Source organism: Carassius carassius, chromosome 24 (genome assembly GCF_963082965.1).
Source record: "Carassius carassius chromosome 24, fCarCar2.1, whole genome shotgun sequence".
Taxonomy (NCBI): Eukaryota; Metazoa; Chordata; class Actinopteri; order Cypriniformes; family Cyprinidae; genus Carassius; species Carassius carassius.
The window spans coordinates 15,507,075-15,528,471 of NC_081778.1; the positions used below are offsets into that span (position 1 = coordinate 15,507,075).

The following is a 21,397-nucleotide window of genomic DNA, read 5'->3' on the forward strand; positions in this document are numbered from 1 at the left end:
ATTACTGTTTTACAAAAGAGTAAAGCTGCTTTGAAACAATGTGTATTGTGAAAAGCGCTATAGACAAATCCAGCGAAACATGGAAGTAAAGCAGCGCCGCCATTACTGCGTGCCTTTGCCGCTAAGGAAGTAGCAGAAGTACCGTGTTGGTCCCGTAGGCAGCTGTAGCAGATGTTAGCTCAAGCTGTACGAAAAGTTATTTTTATTTATTTTTTTTAGTACGTATGCTGTCCAGTGATGCCGGGAAGAGCGTGTTGTGTGGTTGGATGTTTTAACAACAGCACAAAACTACAGGCCTGGAATAAAACCGTTTGTGAAATTCGCGAGCCTTTGTTGCACATTGACTGCACATGTTTACGGCCATACGGATTGCACAGAGTTCCTGGTCGAGCGGAGGAGTATTTATTGTTTGAATTTCGTAATAAAATTGACAGAATCTGAGAGCTGAGTTTTTTTTACTATCATAAGTAACCTGCTCTGTCTGGTCTGTCAGTCTCCGTGTCCTCTTTGCTTCGCGATTTTTCTGTGCATGAGAAAATGGATGTGTGGTGTGAGAGCATGTGAAAAGTGTTTATTGCATTTGTATTAGTTGTTTGAAGAGTAAAACAAAATCCGTGGGTCTTAACCATAGACTGTGGTCGTAACGCAATTACAGTCGGCAAGTCACTCCCAAAATAATTAATTGGCAAAAAGGCAGTTATTGACAAACAAGAATATTTTTAAGGATGGCCTTATAGTTATTTGAAACTTGTGAAGCTTGTGAACATATTAGCAACACAGCTTGCAATGACAGCGTTCGGTTTTATTGTTGTCATAAAGTAATACACTTCTTAATTACATTGCATATTTTTACATTATTACATTATGTTGTCAATAAATTACCTTTATCAGTAGGTTTTGGCCACTGCCTGACATCATCTACCAAATGTTCCCTTTCACCAGACATTTTCTTTAATGAGCAGGATCCACTTTCATTGAAATGTCATTAAAGGGCACCGGCAAGTGTCACACCGTCACACTTCACAGGCACGCAGTAATGGCGGCAGGCAAGATGGCGGCGCCCATAGAGTTCGCGGCGGATTTGTGTATACAAATGCATTTGAATTTAATTGAATTTTACTGTAAATGTACTCAAATAAATGCTATATATTTGTCTCATCCTTGAAAACCAAAAAACAATTTCAAAATTACAATGCAAAAAACATTTACAAACCAAAATTGTAAACTTTTCTATTCAGCAGGTGTCATGTTAATAATATTTATATTTTAGTGTTTATGCAGTTTATAATAGTAAATTTTAGTTTAGTTTAGTGCAATAAAATGTTGGTACTTTGTTGCCACTTGATTTCTAGAATTAAAACTAGGTCATAAAACAAAACCATTTGAGTAGCACTGGTTTGACCTTTACAGACAGATATTGGGCTTGTCAACTACATGACATGAGTCCATATGCATGTGACTTACCCATCCGTACGGATGACAGAACAGGGGTCTGGCTCAGGGAAGAAGGCGGCATGGTAACCACAGTGACTAACAGGAAGCGGAAGTAAATCGACAGCAGGAGCGCTGGCAGTTCCGGCATCTTCTACCGCTCCTCATGGAGATGCCTTCTGCTGCCTATAGCACCCCCTAGATGAACACAGAAATGAGATGAACTTTGTTATAAATGAGGACAGGGAAATCACACGGATAAACAAACACAGAGTGTGCAGTATTTGATTCATACACTCTCTCCCACACATACACAACTGAAACCAATCTCTATGAACTATGACCTTTACAGACCAAACAAAATATATCTGACCACTGGGAAAAAGTGATGGGTGTACTTCTCCCTTTTTCATTGTTCATCATTCACCCCCTCTTTCTTTCTTTTTCTCAGTCACTTTGGATGTGTCAGCAGGGCATGAAAAGTCAGAAAGAGAGGAAATGAAAAGACACAGCGTGTGAGTATACAGAATTGAAGAAGCCATTATTGTTCCACTATAATTATTGCAGGCAAATACTAATGACCAGTGTCACAAATATAAATCTAAAGTTCACACCCGCTGTTTTGCATTTGTGTACGCCTGAATAAAGCTATACTTGGCAGTCAGCAAGTAAACTGTAAAATCTAAATTATTTAGGGGAGAGGATGGGAGGACAAAAGAAAGAGGCGACCAGATATGCGGAGAGGGGGACTGAAATAAAAGCTGAGAACAAAGAACGAGAGAAAGAAAAGAGAATGAAAGACACATTGAGACATTGAGAGAATATGCTTGAAGAGGGAGCCCTCTGGGAAAGGGAGGAGTAGATAGCAGCCACTTCATTTGTTTCTTCTTCATCTTTGTAAGTAAGAAGTGAATCTGACAGTTATAATAATAGCAGAGTGATTCATTCTCCTTAATTGATTTGGATTGTGAAATGAGAGTGCTGGATGCGAGCATTGGCAGTGCCGGTTGATACAGACACGTTAAGATGTCACCAGGCTTCTGTGAGATGAAGTGGAAGCATTGAGGATGCCTTTTCCTTCTTATCTTTGCCTTTTCCATTTGTGGAAAGATTCCAGAGTACAGGCAGGAAAAGACTCCCATCATGTGTCCCTCCTGGCACTCCATGGGCTGAGAGCACAAGAGATTAATAAAACCATCAAAAGCACTCTTCATCAGGGGTCTGAAATCATCAGCGTACACAAACACACTTGCGTGCTGAGGGGCATTTCACTAAGAGTGAATTGCACTCAATGGCGGAGCTTTTTTGCATATTTGCACACGCTATATGCATGATTCACTCAAATAAATATACAAATTAGGTAAAGTCACAAACGCTCCCACAGCAAACTACTACAATCTATCACACTTTACTGGAGTTGTAAAGCAGTCCTATCATTTAGGTACATGTCCATTTTTATATGTACCTTTATGGTACTAAGTGGCACCCGGCACATTTCTAGGCATAGGCAAGCTAGGTCTACTAGGTATAGGTCTAAACTAGGACGCCACCAGCAGGAGGGAGCCCCAGTGAGCGCACAAACTTGTACTACATTTTATCAGGGTTGTGATAAAGAATGGCAGGGCCAACCTGAAATATGATTGCTGCCCCCACTGGGTCACCCAACATCACTGGGCTAGAGTACCGTCAATCTGACAATGCCTGAGTGCCATTTGATCAGAGTGCTGTCAGCTGCTGCCTGATTGTTGGATGCAAAGTTTACATTTGGAGAACTCAACAACACTGTTAGATCAATGGGTTCCGTCAGTGCCTTGGCAGTAACACTTAAAAAAAGCAAAAAGTAACACTTTTTATTTTTTTACCATGTTATAAAGCTAGGTAAAAGGGCAATTTAAAATACTGGTACAGTAAAAAGTGCATGAAAAAATTGCAAGTATGTGCCCAGATGATCATTTTCCATCCTCACTTTCACTCTGTCAAAAACAAATACTACTGTGATAGGTGAAGTTCTCTGCATCGTTTTCACAGCCTCTCCCACAGCATCTCTAAAATATTTTGAAGTAGTCAAACAGAGCCACCAGCCCAGCACTATAATAGAGCCATATTTGTTTAAGCTCAAAAAACTAACGCAGCCACAATGTTTGCAACAATCTGTTTCAGCATGGTAATTCATCACCCTTGCTAAAATCTATTATCTTTGTATTTCTAAACCTATTATAACTTGTTGTGAGACTGCTATAATTCATTGATATTTAGAAAAAACTGGCAACATTTTGAGAATAATTAAGAAATACGTTTTTTTTCTGATGTTAGATGAACAAATGAAATACTGTCATTCAGTCGCTCAGGCACATTGTTAAAAATAAACGTCAGCCAATAGTTGGATCTTTTAGATGGGTATGCATATTTTTTTCAGGCGCTGTTTGTCTACATCCAGCAACAAAACAAAGTGGATGGTCTTAAATATTTCCCACACATCTGTATAGTTCTTGTGATTGATGGACAGACATTAACAGCACATTCCTTAAATTGCACGTTAAAGGTTAAATCTGTTTATCATTTAAAGTGACTTTTATGACGAATTTATGACCTTTTTGGATGTTCTAAGTTTTGGTTCCCTGTACTTTCAATAAAGGGACAGAAACCTCTCAAATTTCATTACAAAGTCTCTAATTTGACATTATTTTTATTTTGGGGTGAACTACAGTATTCCTTAAAGTCATGTAGACGACAATCATGACATGAATCACGGCTGGGAAGATTTCACATCCTGGCATTTAAGAAGAATGGAAAACCAAAATAAACTGGAGAGGTTAGCTTTGAGGTATCATCCAGAGGCTGAATATTTTTTATTGCAAAGTAACATCTTATACGTGTAAATATAAAAGACATTTGCATTTACACCCATTTTATATAAATATGGTGCAGTGCAATTTAAACACATTTACAGATTGGTTAAACTACACTGGCAGATGGTTAGGAAACAAGATGTTGGGGTTTGTGTTGAAATACCACATTCAGACTTACTGAGTCCTCTCTCAATGGGCAAATCAGTCAGAAAAAGCTTGTCTCTCCATAATTCTCTCCATCTCTTCGTCTGTCGGCTGGTTCAGTGTATTTCTGCTCTCCTCTGACAATCTTTCAGCAGCACGGCGCTTTGAGCTTCTTACTTTGTCCTTTTTACCCACCCTGTAACATACAGTCACATGCACTCTCTCACTTGTACAAAGAGAAAATCCACCAGCTTGACAGTCAATCCTTCCTTTTCCTAGACTCCTTCTGATCCTACATGTCTCTTTGCATTTCCACCAACCTCTCTCAAAGTTTCACACACATCTCCATGCTTTTGAAAAGGGTGGCTGTTTCCACTAGCTGTCCTTTTTGACAACATGAGTCACTGATGCTGTTCAAATGTAACACACAAACACCAGTCCATGAGTGTTTTGATAGATCTAGATCTGCTCTCCGACATTGACGAGGCCTGCCCTGAGGTTCAGCACAAACATCTGTGTCAAATCCAGATTCGTCACAGACACACGCGCACACGGATGAACGGATGGATGAGTGATCAACGCAGACCTTGGACTATGTTCACAGGATGCTGACTTACCTCACAGCAGAAAGTAATTCGTTGTCTGCCCACTCACAGATAAACACAATGCAATTAAGAATTTAACAGTCATGATCGCGCCAGACCAGTTTTGCGGAAGGATTTGAAAGATAAGCTTTCGGATGAAGGTGTGGTCGGTCACTGCAGAATATTTGATGGCGTTTTAATACTTTTGGGCTGGTACATCATAAATACCTGATAAGATATGAAGATGAAAGGCTTATACCAATGTGAAATCTCATTCTTTGTGTCAGATGAATGATTTAACTGACCCTGCTGTGCCAACAGATTTAAATGAGAGCATTTCAGCTGTATGCTCTTTCAGCATTCCCTTTGGCAGAGTAAACAAACATGATGATTTCTCATGCATGACGTCTGCAGACGCTCTCAGGAGTAACAGCACTTTTAGACTCCTGGGCTTATATGGGTATGCAAGGTGCAGACCGCTGTAAACTCGGGTAAAGCATAGCATAATAATAAAGTACATGGATGCAAACACAAATGCATTAGCACAAAATGCGCTTCCAAGACTGCAGATTACAAAACACTGTTAGCAAATCTGGTGATGAATATGCACGCTTAATTACAAAACAAACACATACTGTAGAATCTAAAGAGCATATATCCATTCAAAACAAGTGGACACTTGCCCTGGTAGAGAGAGAGAACAAAAGTATATAGAAAATTAAGAATTTTTGTAGTTGGTAAAGAAAGTTTGTCTAAATAAAAGTGGCATAAATCATCTATTCACATGTCTAAATGTGGTCACACTTCATTAGCTTCAAACTAAAAGTACTGTCATCAGCTACCCACACTCTCGTCATTAGAAACTTTTAACTTTGAAACCTTTTCTCATGGAATATAATGATGTGGTTGTGAACCATTCAAACATAAATAGAGAATGTTTTTTTAACTCAAATGTGAATTTAAAGAAGTACATTTATAATGAATTGAAATTCAAAACATTCATACAAGTGCAGCAGAGTTAATATTGTTAAAGTGGGGTGCTTTTTGGAAATTTCACTTCTACTTGCACTCAAGTCAAACTCTGAATAATGGTTTTGTGCTAAGGTTTACAGAAGTAAAAAAAAAGTATTGAAATCTGAATTTATAGGCCTAATGAAAAGATAGCAACAAAAATAAGTGCATGACGTGCCTGTCTGTCAGTATGTCAGAGCAGTTACTGTCAGTGGGTTTCAATGGATAACACTCGTCTTTTACAAACACCAGTAACATTCATTTATCTGAATTTGTTATTATACATTAGGCTTTAATGAAAAGGCCACTTATTGCTTGTTATAGATGAAGTTAAGTCGGAGCCCAACCAATGGTTTCTATGATACAGTACGTTGTGACATTCGTTCTGTCTCTCCTGCTCTCTCTGTCACACACACGCTCACACACATATTGACACCAACATTAAATGAGTCAGATGCTCTATCTGTCCCTTTCTCTCATAGCCGGATTATGCTGCCGTGGCAACAGAGTGAGATGGAAAGAAAGAGAGAAAGAATGTTGGTTTTTCATCTTCTCCTTGTCTCTTACCTTTGAAGTTCATCAGTATGGAAATGGAACACTGTGAATGTTGATCCTTTTACTTGGCATAAAACCAAATATGATTACAGGTTCCTTACCATTGAGATTATTATTTGTGCTCCTGACGCTTATTCCATGTTACTCAAACGAAAGTCCCTTGAGAGACTACAAATTCAATAAGGCAGTGATTATGGACAAGTGTAAAATAAGACAGATGCTATTTATGTTGTGTGTAAAAGAAGATGCAATTTACAATCATTCACTAAACATTTGTGCCACTTTCATATGTGGTATATCATTACTATATTTTACTATTATTCACTAATCACAAGTAATCCAGTTAACCAGCCACAAAATTTGACAAAATAGCACTGCGGCTTGTCTATTTAAATTAAATCATTCTTTCAGACCAAACACGGCTCCTTTCTGCATAAATTAGGCTTATTATACATTGCGCCCACAAATTGCCTGCTGCAATTATCGTCATGATATCAACGCCTGAGTGATGTTTGTGTGCATTTTCTATTGATCATAGCAGCAGATAGTCATGAAATGATGATCAAATGATGGAGATGAGCATTATAACCTGGCATATATCCAAATATAGCCTGCAGATTTGCACCTTGCAAATTGTGTTCAGCGCCGATTTTGCGAGCATTTAAGAGGTTACCTGATTTGCATAGTTCTTTTTCGTGATTCAGGCACTAAAACAATGCAGATGGTCACAATTCATTCTTAGTGAAGTTCAGCTTTATCGAGTGGAGTAAATGATTTGAGTACCAACAGCTACAATGTGCATCAGCTAATATCTCTAAATAACTTTTAACCTTTGAGAAAATGAATCTCTCTCTGCTGTACTCGTAGACTGAGATGCGCTAAACCCTGCGGGCTTCTCGTCTGAATTAGTTAACACCAAGCTCATCACTTTTAAAGCAACTTCACTGCTAAAACAGTTGTTTCAGATGGGATCGGGCCTGCAGGGTTCTTGCTAATTTCTTAGTATACACTGAGTATTCCTGGAGGTTCAGGGGGCAAACGCGTGGGACACCTGTTAACAATAACAACAGAATCTCATTAAATAAGTATGTTGAAATCCAGTACTCGAGCTCACTAAGGTCTAATTAAGCTTAACTAAACCAGCAGAATCCCAGGTAGAATTCAAGATGACTTATTAAAGCCTGGATATGGTTCCGCAGATCCAGCTCTCGAGATTTTTATTGCTAAAATGTTTATCAGGCCACCAGCGATATGTCATTATGGTAATGGACCATATGCTAAGAGGAAAAACCAAATAAGCGAAAAGACTTGGTATTTATGGAAGCACAAACATTTAATGTGAGATTAGCATGGCCTCGTTTCATAGCTCAGTGAGTCGGGACTAAGGGTTTGAACACATGCATAATGCATGCGTGTATGTGTTGCCTTCCCTAAAAAGTTTCCACCATTCATTACAGATCACAGGATGACCGCAAAAACTATTAACATTCAAATTTCACAATGTTTTAGTGTTCAAGTACCACAACTAGATGAGAGCACATCCATTGTTTTATCTCAAAAAATCCAGGGAAATCTGATGACCCCTTTAAAAAACTCTTAATATGAAGCTCTGCAGACAGGACCAGATTCAAGACCCCTTTAATCAAACACGCATTGGCATACAGGTGATTTATTGTGCGCCCCTCTCCTCCCATTCATTCCGTTTAATCACATGGCCTTACAGCCGAGTATACAATCAATACTCATCACCTGACAGCATATACACACACAATGCAGAGGATTACGTACAACGAGCGGAAAATGAGAGCTTGCAAAGCTTCACGAGAGAGAAAAGAGTAAGCAGGAGGACAAAATGGGTGCTGTGCCACTGGTTAACCAAGTAATTAAGTGACAGGTGGGACTAAGAGAGTGTAAATCACATCCAGGAGGAAGAATTCGAATGAAAGCGGATAGAGATGAACGTTTGAAAAGAAAGAGTGGAGAGCGAGTTAGTGTGGCGAGATAGAGAGAGCAAGAGGGTGGAAGAGTGGGTGGAGATGGAGGACTCTATATATAACTACAGGGTTATAAAATAAAAGTGAGAGATCATACTGTTGTGTTTGATTACTTAACTCGGACAGCCATGGTAACCAACTAAACTGCACATGAAAAGCACTTTAAATGAGCGCACACATACATGAAACGGTTACCGATGTGCTAACCAACACACAAGAGGGCTCTTCCGAAGCCTGTGCCAACATAACTCTATAAAAGGAGTAAGAGCAGCATCGTGCAAACATCTCTTTGTGTGCCACGTGTCCAAACCAGCAACAAAAATAACACAGACCTCATAGTGCAGAAAAATCTATCAGCCTTTACCCATCTCAGAAAGGCGAGAACGAACCTACTTTCCCCAGTAGACTGATTCAACTCTCGCTCTCTCCCTCACCAGAGAATATTTATGCAGAAGTATATGCAGCTGATTCAACTTACAGGAAGCGTATGTGTGTGGAGCACTCGAGATGTGATTGTGTGTTTAGTCATCCTGTGTAAATCAGCTGGAAGCGAATAAAAGCAAGGTAGTGATGCTCTGTGGGAACAGCAGGGAAGGGTCACTGAAAGGATCTGATGCTTCTTTGTTTGTTAGTCTCTGGTGAGAGATGATAAACAATAATCAACCAGTGTCTAAGCGAACTCCACGCTTCAGGGCCCAGCTGAGGAACACTATCCTGAGCCGCCTGCAGACCCAGGTAGCCAATACTGAGAAGAAAGACGAGGATAAAAAACATCCAAATGCAGGCAGTGAATGCTTCCAGGAAACATTGTGAGACTGAAAGCAGCAATGAAATCTGAAGAACATCGAGTTGGCTCTGTTTCTGTGTTATACCTCAATCCTATGGGAACTCAAAGCCACAGACTCACGAATGGCAAAATATAACATAAAAAAAAAATACTGTTTATACAACAGCGCTGTTGATTTAAAAGGATAGCTCACCCTAAAATGAAAGTTTGATCATTATTGACTCACCTTGAGTTCCAAAACTGTATGACTTTATTTGTTTTGTGGAATAAAAAGGAAGATATTTTGAGAAATTTTTCATAAAATCAAAGTCAAGGTTTCTTGGTTTGCAGTGTTCTTCAACACATAGTGTTCTAAAGAATAATGATAGTCATACAGGTTTAGAACAACATGAGGGTGAGTAAAATGTCGGATGAACTATCCCTTTTAGACCGGTGAAGCAGTTTTCAACCTTGTTGAAAAACTTCATACCCAAAACTTGGTTTTCCTATCATTGAACATATAGGGCGCTCACAAAAAAGCTCACTAGATAGCAAGGGTTTCCAGTATGATGATATCATATACTCCTATAAATATGCAAATGTAAGCATATAAATATTATGCTTTTTTGATTTTCCTTTAGTGTGCAAAAACTGCACGATTCTGCTGATTGTGTATGTAAATGATCTGCGAAGTTACAAAGCACAAATCCATGCCAAAGTGAGCTCATCTCTCCAGCAGAAAACACTTTCTCTCCAAAAGAAACTTGTTTGTAGTTCTGCCATTATTTCTGTGACTTAGCAATGTCACCATGTTATACATTTGCACAATTCCCGCCTGCTGGCTGCTTTGGCCCGCCCTCAAAGAACAGTTGTTTAAGTGATTTCTCTATGTCGAGGAGAGATAGCGAAACCCGATGAGATATTACATTTCTGACACACATTCTAAGCAATTACCCAGTCACAACAGACTGGGCCAGCTGACCAATTAGAGGAGACATTTCAAAATAGCAGGCTTTAAAGAAACAGGACCTAAAACAGAGCGTTTCAGAGGGTAAAGAGAGAAGCTGTGGCAATGTACAGTATGAGAAAAACAATATAATAATGTGGGCAGAATGGTCAAATTTGAGACCATTAGCATGTACAAAAGTTTACTTTAAACATAGGTTTTTCCAGATTATTTGAACATGTGACAGTTTGCGCAAGTATTCTCATTAAATCATGCACAGTGTGCACACAAAGTGAACACAATTCAGTACAAGAAAAATAAGTACTAGTTTCTACTCATCTTCATAATATCATGTATGTTAACTATTTTTCATAATATAAATGGGATTTTATACATGAAAATAAACAGCAGCCTTTATGCTTTATGAGTGAGTTGCTTTAGTAATCCTACTAAGTTGAATAATTAACTTTTTTTGTGTGTAGATTTTAGAAAACCTGGAATACTGACCTACTTGGATATACTAGTGCAAACCCAGGTTGATCTGAATGACCTCATGTAACATGAAGAAACTTTTTAACCTCAAAAGAGTCTTATAATCCACCCAAGACCCCTACAGCAAAAAATTTACTTAAGGGTTCTCTGCAGAATGAGAAGTACTTCAAACCACCATTAAAGAAGAGTGTACTGTGTATACCGTACTGCATGACAAGTACCAATGAATATGTTTAAGACATTTAACATACTTATGGAGGACCAATCGACTGCATTCATGTACTCCAACACCATCATTTACTGCTGACCTCTGCAGTCAATCAGCAGATGTCATCAAAGCAGAAATATGTATCTAGCTGCTCTGTTTTAGTGTGCAGTTTGACCTTAAACTTAAAGTCTGAGCCACTATCTAAAACAGCGGCAATACCAACCAAGGCTCATTGGAAAAACATGCTTGTGGTGATATTTTTTTTTTAATTATGTTACGCTGCTTCTTGCACTGTACCACAATAAACTAAACTCTATTCTAAATCTAACTGATGGTGTTAAATAAAAGCAAAAGTGAGATGAAAATGCATCTGCTGAAGAGACCATGCCATTTTAGCTCGCCTTCTTTCTTTATAACGACTACAAAGGTGAGCTACCAAGCAAGTTTACTAAAAGAAAGGCCATACATATGGAGTTGATTGTGTGATGCAAGTTTCAACATGTCTTAGTTTACAAATCTTGTACTATATGGTAAAAGTGTTTTGATGTCATAATATAATGAATCAATTTATCAATCAGTAATCTACCCCTGTAATCATGACTTGTATGAACAAAAATAAAAGTTGTTGGTGTTTAACTGACACTAGTGGTCTTTAGTGGTCTAGATGTACAGTACTGTGTGTATGCATGTTGTTGGAGTTTTGTAAAAATGTAGCTAAAGACATGTTTTTTTTTTTTCCAATGAGCCTGTTGAGCAATGCCAACAAACAGTATATTGGTAATGGAGTTCTTAGTAATTCTCTAACATGAAATGATTAATTGCTAAATTCTCTCTACCAGCTCAATGACTTCATGTTCTTGGTCTACATCACTTTGATTTAAAGAAAAACCACACATTTCAATTACGCCATTTAACTCTGACCAAATGAGTTCTCTGATGATACAATGTCACATGACCAAGCGTAATGAAGCCTGCTGGTGAATCGCCCATTTCAATCTCTGGGAAAGAGAGAGGGGAAGCTATGGTGAGCCAGATTAGACTCATTAGTAGGGAATGTGTTGATGGCCCGCAGAAATGGAGGTTGAAGGGATGGAGATGCAAGGGCAACAGAAAAAGAGGAGAGACTTTAGGTATGCATAAACTAGATGCATTCAGTCACAAAGTGACATTTTAGAAATTGGCTTTTTTTGTATTCATGTTGGTTTCACATACAGTAGTTTTGAAAAGCTTATACCATTTCCTCAAAAAGTTTCAATGTCATGTGTAACCAATAATAATGTTTTCTTTATACTTTGAGAACATACACATCTTAATCATTATTTTCTAATAAAAAAATGTCAAGGATTTTTTATTATTATATCACGAATGACTTTTTTTCCCTAAGTAATAATAATAATAAATGTACCAAACTATTTAATTTAAGGTTTTCTTTTCAAGAATTTCATTCATTTTTTTCCTTCAATACAATATCAGTACAGCTGTATCCCCCTGACAAATACAAATATTTAAAAATGTTTGTCACAGAAAGTGTATTCAAGTCTTATGTACTGTTTGAATTGCATTTTTATGTATTTTTGAACAAACTGATAGATAGGACAAAAAAAACAATGTCATGACACTGGCCCAAAAAAAAGCTATTCTACATTCAGTTTGTCAAGAAAATTTCATTCTTAACAAACGTTTTCTATGAGTGACTGCATGCTTTCACATCAGTGCTATTGTTTATGAGCTTTTTGGACTGTTTCAGAGCTGGTGGCTATTCAGTGGGCAAAAATATCCAGTTACTAGACGGGATACGAATGTGTTGTTTTTCCTCTCAGATCTGCTGCTAAAATGAATGTTTTCTCGCCATGTGGACCAAGTTAGCAATCCATCCTCTTATACAGTCATTTAAATTTGACATAGAAACAGAGTACAGTGAATCATAAAAGAGATGGATGGAGACAGCAATGAGTAAACTGAGATAATGAGAGCCAAAGAGACGTCTAGAGCGAAGGCCCTCCTTTTGTCTTTTAGGCAAATGGCTGCAGGGATACTAATGGTTGATCAAATCCAAATATGCCAGATAAAAAGATCTGTCCTACTTTTTTGCTAATGGATGAAAGAGAAAGAAAGCGGGAGATGTCCTGACTCATGCCATATGTGGTAAAGGACTCGCTGTACTGATGTCCCACAAAATGTTTTCCATACAATAAAGCCTCTCTCAACACAACACTGCTAAAAGCTCTCTAAATCAATCCTATTACAGATACTGAGGTGTTATTACTGGAGCATGTTTGTGTTTAAGTGTGTATTTCCACAGAAATGTATGTGAACTTGGTGGATTTACCAGGTTTTTATCTGCAGAAATAAAATTTCCAGCCTGGGAATTCCAAATGTTGCAGCTCAGAGGATCTGTTGCACTTTCATTTTCTCCCAAAAACATTTTTATCCATCAACAGAAACATCAGTACCACTGAGGAACATCCACATGCTCTTTTGCAAATGTCAGACATGCAGCAACGTTTTATTTTTGGCCAGCGTTGGCTTCCTCCGTGAAGTCTTTCAATGAAATCCACTCTTTTTAGTGTTGAACATATTATAGACGTGTCAACAGAGAAGTCCAGGGTTCTTTTTTATCACCATCGAGCATCCTGCACTGTACTCTTGCAGTCATCTTCACTGGGCGCCCACTCCAAGAGAGAACAGCAATGGTGCTCAACTTCCTCTATTTATAGATAACTGTCTTACTGTGGAGTGGCAAAATGTTTGTGTTTTTAATGTTTAGGATAAGGAAGCTCTGATGAATCTTGTATCATTAACTGGACTTCTCACTCCAGTTAAGGATTCACAACTTTTGCAATTGGGAATATATACACAGTGAGTTCTATAAAGACGTAAAACATTATGATTGTTTGTTTGTTATTTGTTTAAAGGTGCAAATCTAAAATGTGTCACTCAAGAAAATAAAAGGGTTTTCTTGAAGCGTCATCTGACTGGTGTACACTCGCTCACTCAATGATGCAAAGAGGGAAAAATCAGACAATGGAACATACTTTTATCATGCTTTACCAGTGGAGAAAAGGGGAGATCCAGTATTTGTATGGCTGAAGATAGAGAAAAGGTCTGCAGCCAGAACCTCAAAGACAAGAACAATGAAAGAAAATGATGCTACTGTAACTCTAGCTAAAGGACTTCTGAATGCACTTTTAGACAAACTGTATTTGTCTATAATTGTGACTTACCTGTAAATCAAATGCAATTTTATGCTTAGTTTATGCAGAAATTCAAGTAAATCCAACGGGTGTTTTTTTACTGCAACTGTATATATCCTGTCATATCTACATGATTCATTGCCGCAAACCCTGAAACAACAACATTACTGCCTCCCAGTGTGAGTTTCTCATTTCCAGAATGCTTCATTAATCATGAAAAAATAAAAAAAATATGTATTACTACGCCCTCAGAAGTTGTCTAAAGCACGAATGTGTGATCCATTTTTATCACTTGCTATGAAATTTGTGTAATTTCCGGCACAAACTAGGTAAAATATGACAGAGAAAGAATAAATGAATGTAGGGAAAGCAGAGAAATGGATTTCAGGTGGTCCTAGAAGTGACTACGTGCAACAAGGTACGCTTCAGCTTCTTCATGTGGAAAGAAATAAAGGGATAGAGAGCGATGGACAAAGAAATAGAGAGAGATATCAAAGTCGAGGGGGTCAAAATCACAAGAGCAGAAATAAAACTCCAGTGTGTGCGATTCAGCCCGAGGTGGGGGAACCAGAGAGCAGGAGAGCTGGAGAGAAGCACATGAAAGTATAGACACACTTCTCGGTTTATAAAATGCATGCTGACAGAGGAAGAGTGTGTGAGAGAGCCACATGAAAGGCTGGAGTCACCTCTCCCGGTATACTGACACTCCATCAAACCCTCTGAAAGAAGTGACAGTGGATTGTAGACCAACAGAACAAAGAGCAGAATGTGTGGATGTGCCTTTATGCGGGTGTGTTTGTATGAAGAACTTACAAGCGAGTTTCTGCCCTGTTGTGTTACATCTAACCAACCCTATTATTCAGTTCCTGAAGTGATTATACACCACTTCCCGTTTTCTTATTGAGAAGAATAATTCTCCAAGAGTATCTGTGGTTACAGTTCAAATGGTGGAAAACTAGCGTAAATGAAAAAAATATATAATCATACAGGTATCTGACAGCTACCAATTTAACACTTATACACACTGTGTGTGTGTGTGTGTGTGTGTGTGTGTGTCAGAGGATTTGCTTAAGTACAGTGTAACTAAATGTTCTAGTACTGTAGGTTTTTGAATATGTATAATCTGCAAGTCCTTAGAGATATCTCTGAGTTGTCTATGATTTTTCAAAAACTAACATAAACTGCTCAAATATTTACACTGCAATCCTCTACTTTGGCTGAAGCTAGCAGAAGAAGTGTGAAAAATAGCCTGGAACGGATTAAAGTTAACATTGCGTGAGTCGGAGGTTAGCGTTTTCTCAAGCTGTGAAAGACGTGAACACATAAAAGTTACTCACAACTTTAAATTCTAAAGCATCTCACTGTGGTTGCTTTGTTATGATCACGAGGGTTTAATTTATCTAATACTTCATTTTAAAATAGGCCGGCAGATCAGTGGAAAGTACAGATTCTCTGTGAAATAGAAATCAAGGTCATGTTTTTAAATACATGATAAAATGAACCAAATGAGATCTGTTTGGGTGGGCAAGAGACATCAGGGACTATGCAATAAGTGTGTAAGAATGATTGAGAGAAATAGGACATTTGTAAAATCTTACTGACCCCAAACTTCTGAACAGTATAAAAGCACTGTTTAAAAGCAACGTTTTAAGCCTAAAAAAATGTGGCATTTAAAAGTAAGGAAACAGACGTAAAAAATACCTAGCAGAAAAGCTACAGCATGAATCTTAATTTAAAACCTTATTTAAGATATTTACTCACATGAATAGGCCTAATAATACTATTAACTGATCAGACTTCTGTCTCACAATAAACATATTTAACCCCAAAATGATTCAGTACCTGGTAAAATGAAAAATACAAATCATCATCATATGAATTCAAGGTTTGAAGCTTCTAGGTTTATAATAAATATCAAATCTTGAATTTGAGTCCACATAGGGTCCAAATTTGTAAACGCAACATAACTACCACATACACAGCACTTTTTATACATTTTTAGCTCAGTTAAAATGAAGTGCTAATCTAAATCAATTCTTTATTAGGAGACAGAGTGACCTGGAAGTGTCAGCATTCTTTCATTCATTTAATCTATAATTGGGAAATTGTTGTAAAATATTGTTAATGTGAAGAAAAAAATATGAGCAAGAGCATGTGTGGCTTTATGTCGCTCTGTTAGATCTGGCTGTGAATGTCAGTGGACATAGCCTCTGGTATAGCTGTCTTCAGTGAGCTAATTATACGGCAATCTAAATATTTAATGCCCATCAGTCTTTAATTAGCTACAATAATATGTGCAATCAGCGCAAACTAACAGTGATGACTGAGATTCAGGCTGGCACCTGCCATGCAACGTGCCACCCAGAGAGCCCATCAACCACAGCAAAGCAGAGAGAGAGACAGACCCCCAACACTCTTGTTACAGTGTAGCGAGACCGACAGACCCTTGACTACAGTGTGGAGAGAGAGAGATACATTTTAAATTGTATTCTTCCCTCCCTTTTCCTAATTTTTACATTGTTACTGCTGTTCATTGTTATATCTGTATGCAGCTCAGCTGTAAACACTTTGGCAATGTGAATGTACAAATATTTGTCATGCCAATAAAGTTCCTCAAACTTCTAATGAGAAAATCTCAACCAAACGAGAGAGAGAGAGAGATTTGTTCATGTTAGGGGATAGTAGAGGCTCATTAAAAAAAGAGATCAGTCACAGTATAGAAGGAGTGAAACAGAGACCTGGAGAGAGAGAGAGACAGAGAGCAAGAGAGAGCGAGAGAGAGAGAGAGAGAGAGATTGTCTTTACAGGCTATGTAAGGTTGTTCTTTTTCTTGGCCGTTGTGAATTGAATCATTTTTTCCTCATTGTTAACATATGTAAATTCCTGTGTCACTGCTGCTGCTGCAGGACTTCAGTTCTGCTCACCGTTAGAGGACGAGAGAACCAAGCCTCACACACACACACACACACACACACAGATTCTCCCCACTGACTCCACTCTCTGTTTCTTACTCTCTCTCTCTCTCTCTCTCTCTCACACACACACACACACACAGAGATATTCTCCCCATAGACTCTCTCTCGCTCTCTCTCTCTCTCTCTCTCTCACACACACACACACACACACACACAAACATCAGACACACACAGAGTCACAGAAGGACACAAGGAACAAGACTGCTGCAACACACTAACATAGTTTTAAAAACAGATACACTTTAGTTTTCCTGTCATGGTGGGCAAGGGTTTTTGTTTTGTTTTTTTGAGGGGGTCCTGGCTATCTTGGTGTCCTAGGCAAGTTTGAAACATCACTTAAAAAAAACATTATTTTTAAGATATTCTTCTAGCAATGAGGCATTATTTAAAATCACAAATTGATTAATTACAAAGGAGGCATTAAACTGATTGAAAGTAATCAAAATACATTTGTTACAAAAGATTTATATTTCAAATAAATAGGGAATTATGAACCGCACTTACAAGAACAGTCTTTTTTTTTTACGTTTCATTTTACATTCATCACTGATGGGAAAAGACACAAACATTTCGGATCAAACTAAAGCCTTCCTCAGTACACTTTTCCCAACAGTGATGAATGTAAAATAAAATGTTAAAAGAAGAAGAGTTCTCATGAGTGCAGATCATAATTTCCTAAGTATCTTAACAGATTGATGCACCAAAATAAAAAGATCAAGTAACAGAAGAGCACAGTGCAAACACCGTTGCTGAACTGTATTTCAAATAAATACAATTCTTTTTAACTTTCTATCATAAAGAATCCATGTGTTTTTGTAAGATAAATATCCAGATTTAAAATGTAATAAACACTTTTTTTCTCACTTCTGCGAATAATAAAATGTAATAAATGTAATGTTACATTTTAATACAAATTAAAAAAGAAAGGTTATTTTACATTGTACATTGGCAAGCATGAGACTTCTCTAAAAACACTGAAAAAATCGTATAGTATATAAACTATATATTTTAAACCTTTTTATATATAACATAATATAATATATAACATAATATTATATCAGCAAGATTCGCTCTGACAAACCAAATATGAAAGTTTAATTTCTGCCACAGTGCTTTAGAGAAACACTTCAAAGAAAATTAAAACAAATATTATTATTATTATTATTATTTTATCTACAACCCTGCATTCAAAATCCACTCGGCTCAAACATCTGAGGGGACATGTGCTTGTCTGGATTTGCTTGAAGCTTCTGATTTTTACAGCTCCTGAGCTAATAATATTTCTGAACCAAATACAAAACACTTACACAATATTTATACTTTACAGACATTAATTATACTTTATGAAGCCATTTTCCTCCTGGAAACTGTACGCTGCTCCCCACATTGCAGCTGATTTCATCCTTTCGGGACATCTGGTTCCACACACACACTTACACACAGACACACACACAAACACACACACACACTCGAGATCACTATATCACTCACCTTTCTTTGTGTCCCTTTAAACAGCTCATTCATGCCCAGGTTTCATCACGCTGCTCTCACGGTGCTCTCTACAGTCTCTTTTTATCACAATTCCTTTTGTTTAATATTTTACTCCAACTGCTCAACACTCTTTTACCCCCATCATCTCCCACCATCCTCTGCAGAACAGAGGTGGAGGACAGACAATTCAGGAGAGGAGGGCACTCCAAATAAGAGGGTACTGTTTTCCCTTCATCTTGATTTACTGCCTCTCTCTCTGTTACACCACAGTTTGGAGCCATGGGGCAACAACAGCCTCCTCAATCTCAATAAATAAGGTCAGGAAAGAGAGAAAGATGGGCCCAGTGAAGGAGAGACAGAAATTGTGTGAGAAATGTTGTGCAGCAAAAAAAATTATTTATTAACCCTGAGAACTACAAACAGCATGATACAAAGAGAAAGGATCTGGTGGAGCTGGGAATGTGTAAAGGAAAAGTAAAAAACATACAGCGAGGTACAATGTCGCTCCATGGCTGCCTGTTACATGTGTGCCGGTGAGGTGTGATGAGGTCATTTACGGGGTTACACTTCAATAAACCCTCTCACCAAACATGCAGATGGGATGTTGAAAAGAGTGAAAGAGAAAAGGGAGGGAAGCTGCATTAAAAAAAATGAATGAAAACTGTGGTTTTATTTTACAAAGCTCAAAGAGCAATGAATGCGCATTAGCTTCTTAAATTCTCAGCTACTCAGAATTAACGTAAGCAAACAGAAATGTTGTGCACTGAAGAAATTTGCAAAATTCACAAACATTTCATAGGAAGAAAGTGAATTGTAAATGTAATATGAGGTATGGTGTAATGTGTAGTTAAAGCTGTAGATTCTGAAGTGTGTTCAAAGGCATTGTAAAAAGACTATAAAACATGACTCATTTTTAAGTCTAAAAGACTGCAAAAATGCTACATCAACAACTTGTTACTGGATGGTCTTAATATGTACAGGGAAAAACTGTAAATGGTGACAATTATTTTGTGTTGAATTCCAAGTGATTGAACTCCAGACAAAATGTGTGAATAAAAAAAAATGCCATGACAGCCAAACAATTCAAAACATTTATATTGTCTATAAAATATTCATATTCAGGCTTCAACTGAATTATTTAGTTTGGAAAGTACTAAGTTTTCCCTCCTGAATTTACTGATCCACAAAATCAGTTTCTCAGCAGAATAAAACAGATATAATATATGAGTGTGTGCAGGGATGTTTGGAAGGTGACGGATAGGAAGACAGATAAAGATAACAATGGTAGCTGAGGCATGTGATGAGGGGAGATGAATGTGAGGAGAGAGAAGAGAGAAAGACTGCTGGAGGGGAAGAAACAGTAGGGCTTGGGATTGAAATTAGAACATGAAGACACACACACACACAAACTGAATAATCTACAGCGTTGTGGAGTTAATAAATAAAACTAAGTCTTTGAGTCTGTGCATCACTTTGCTTTTCACAGTAAATGTAGCGGAATAAACCCTCAGTTTTAGAGCCAAGATATGACTTTTATTCATTTATATCATCTGACTTTTATTAACACTGTTAATGTAGTTACATTTCTTTAGTCAAAGCCACCAGGGTTTCACAAAACATTTTGCAGATTTTTACAGCCAAAAATGACTGAATTCATTGTTGCTTTTCTCTAAATTGTGGTGATTTCTGACATATTTTCATGTTGATTTGCAGTAAAAATGCTCAGATCATTATGCATTTATGCAATTAGTTTTAATGACATTAAGAGTCACCTGCCATTTTTATGTTTAATTACTCAAATCAACTGTGGTTGTTTCACTTTGTCTTACGCGCTTAATGCAAAATGATATCTTGCATAGCGGAGTCTCTCTCAAACAGTGTGCAAGCAAACAGGTTGCAAAGACAATAGATTACTACCAATGAACCCTCTAATTTTTTATCTTGCTGAGAAAATAATTCTCTATTGGGCGGACATTTTGGCCACCTGGGCGAAAACTTTCTGTATACCAGACCTGTACAGTGCACACAAACAAAAAAAGTGTGTAACTTTTAACTTTAATGTGCTTTTTATATTTGATAGGTTAATGTTTTATGCTGAAAAATTAAAGAAATAAGACAAAAATGCAAGTGGCTCTTGATGTAATTAATTTATGCACATTTTAGGTTACATGAGAATTTTGTTTTTAAAGTGTTGTGATACCAAGAATTTTGTAATTTTTAAAAAAAATAAATAAAATAAAAAAACCTGTTCAACAGCAGGACATTTGAACACATTGATCAATAGTTTCTTACACAGAATTCTGGATTTTGATTAGCTAAAATTGCTTTTTCTCCGTATAGGTTAATGTTTTATGCTGAAAAATTAAAGAAATAAGACAAAAATGCAAGTGGCTGCAAATAATGTAGCAACTGATTGAATAGCATTAAAGGGGTCATATGATGCGATTTAAATTTGTCCTTTCTTTTTTGAGTGTTACAAGCTCTTGCTGCAGAAAGAAGATCTGTAAAGTTGCAAAGACTAAAGTCTCAAATCCAAAGAGATATTCTTTATAAAAGAAAAAACTTAATAAGAGTTAACCACGCTTCCTAAAATGCCTTGTTTAAACATGCCCCCACACGTCTACGTTTCTGTGGGGTAAGATTTGCATAACACTGCCAAAATGTTCACATAAAGAAAGAAGTTGTAACTTTTATTCTCGCTGTAGTATTGTTGTTGCCGCCGGTGTCATGTTGTAGAGAGGCTTTGTGTTTCATGGT

At 37.4% G+C, this 21,397-nt stretch overlaps 1 protein-coding gene across 2 annotated transcripts in view; it reads right to left on the reverse strand.

The window, feature by feature from the left end:
• Nucleotides 1-21,397, reverse strand: part of LOC132102930 (glutamate receptor ionotropic, kainate 5-like) — a 49,394-nt gene that overhangs the window by 13,982 nt on the left and 14,015 nt on the right. For both annotated transcript variants that reach the window (XM_059507660.1, XM_059507659.1), the window contains exon 2: nucleotides 1,465-1,629. In XM_059507660.1, coding sequence (XP_059363643.1) covers nucleotides 1,465-1,582 — 118 coding nt within the window. In that variant the 5' untranslated portion in view covers nucleotides 1,583-1,629. The remainder of the gene's footprint in view (nucleotides 1-1,464; nucleotides 1,630-21,397) is intronic.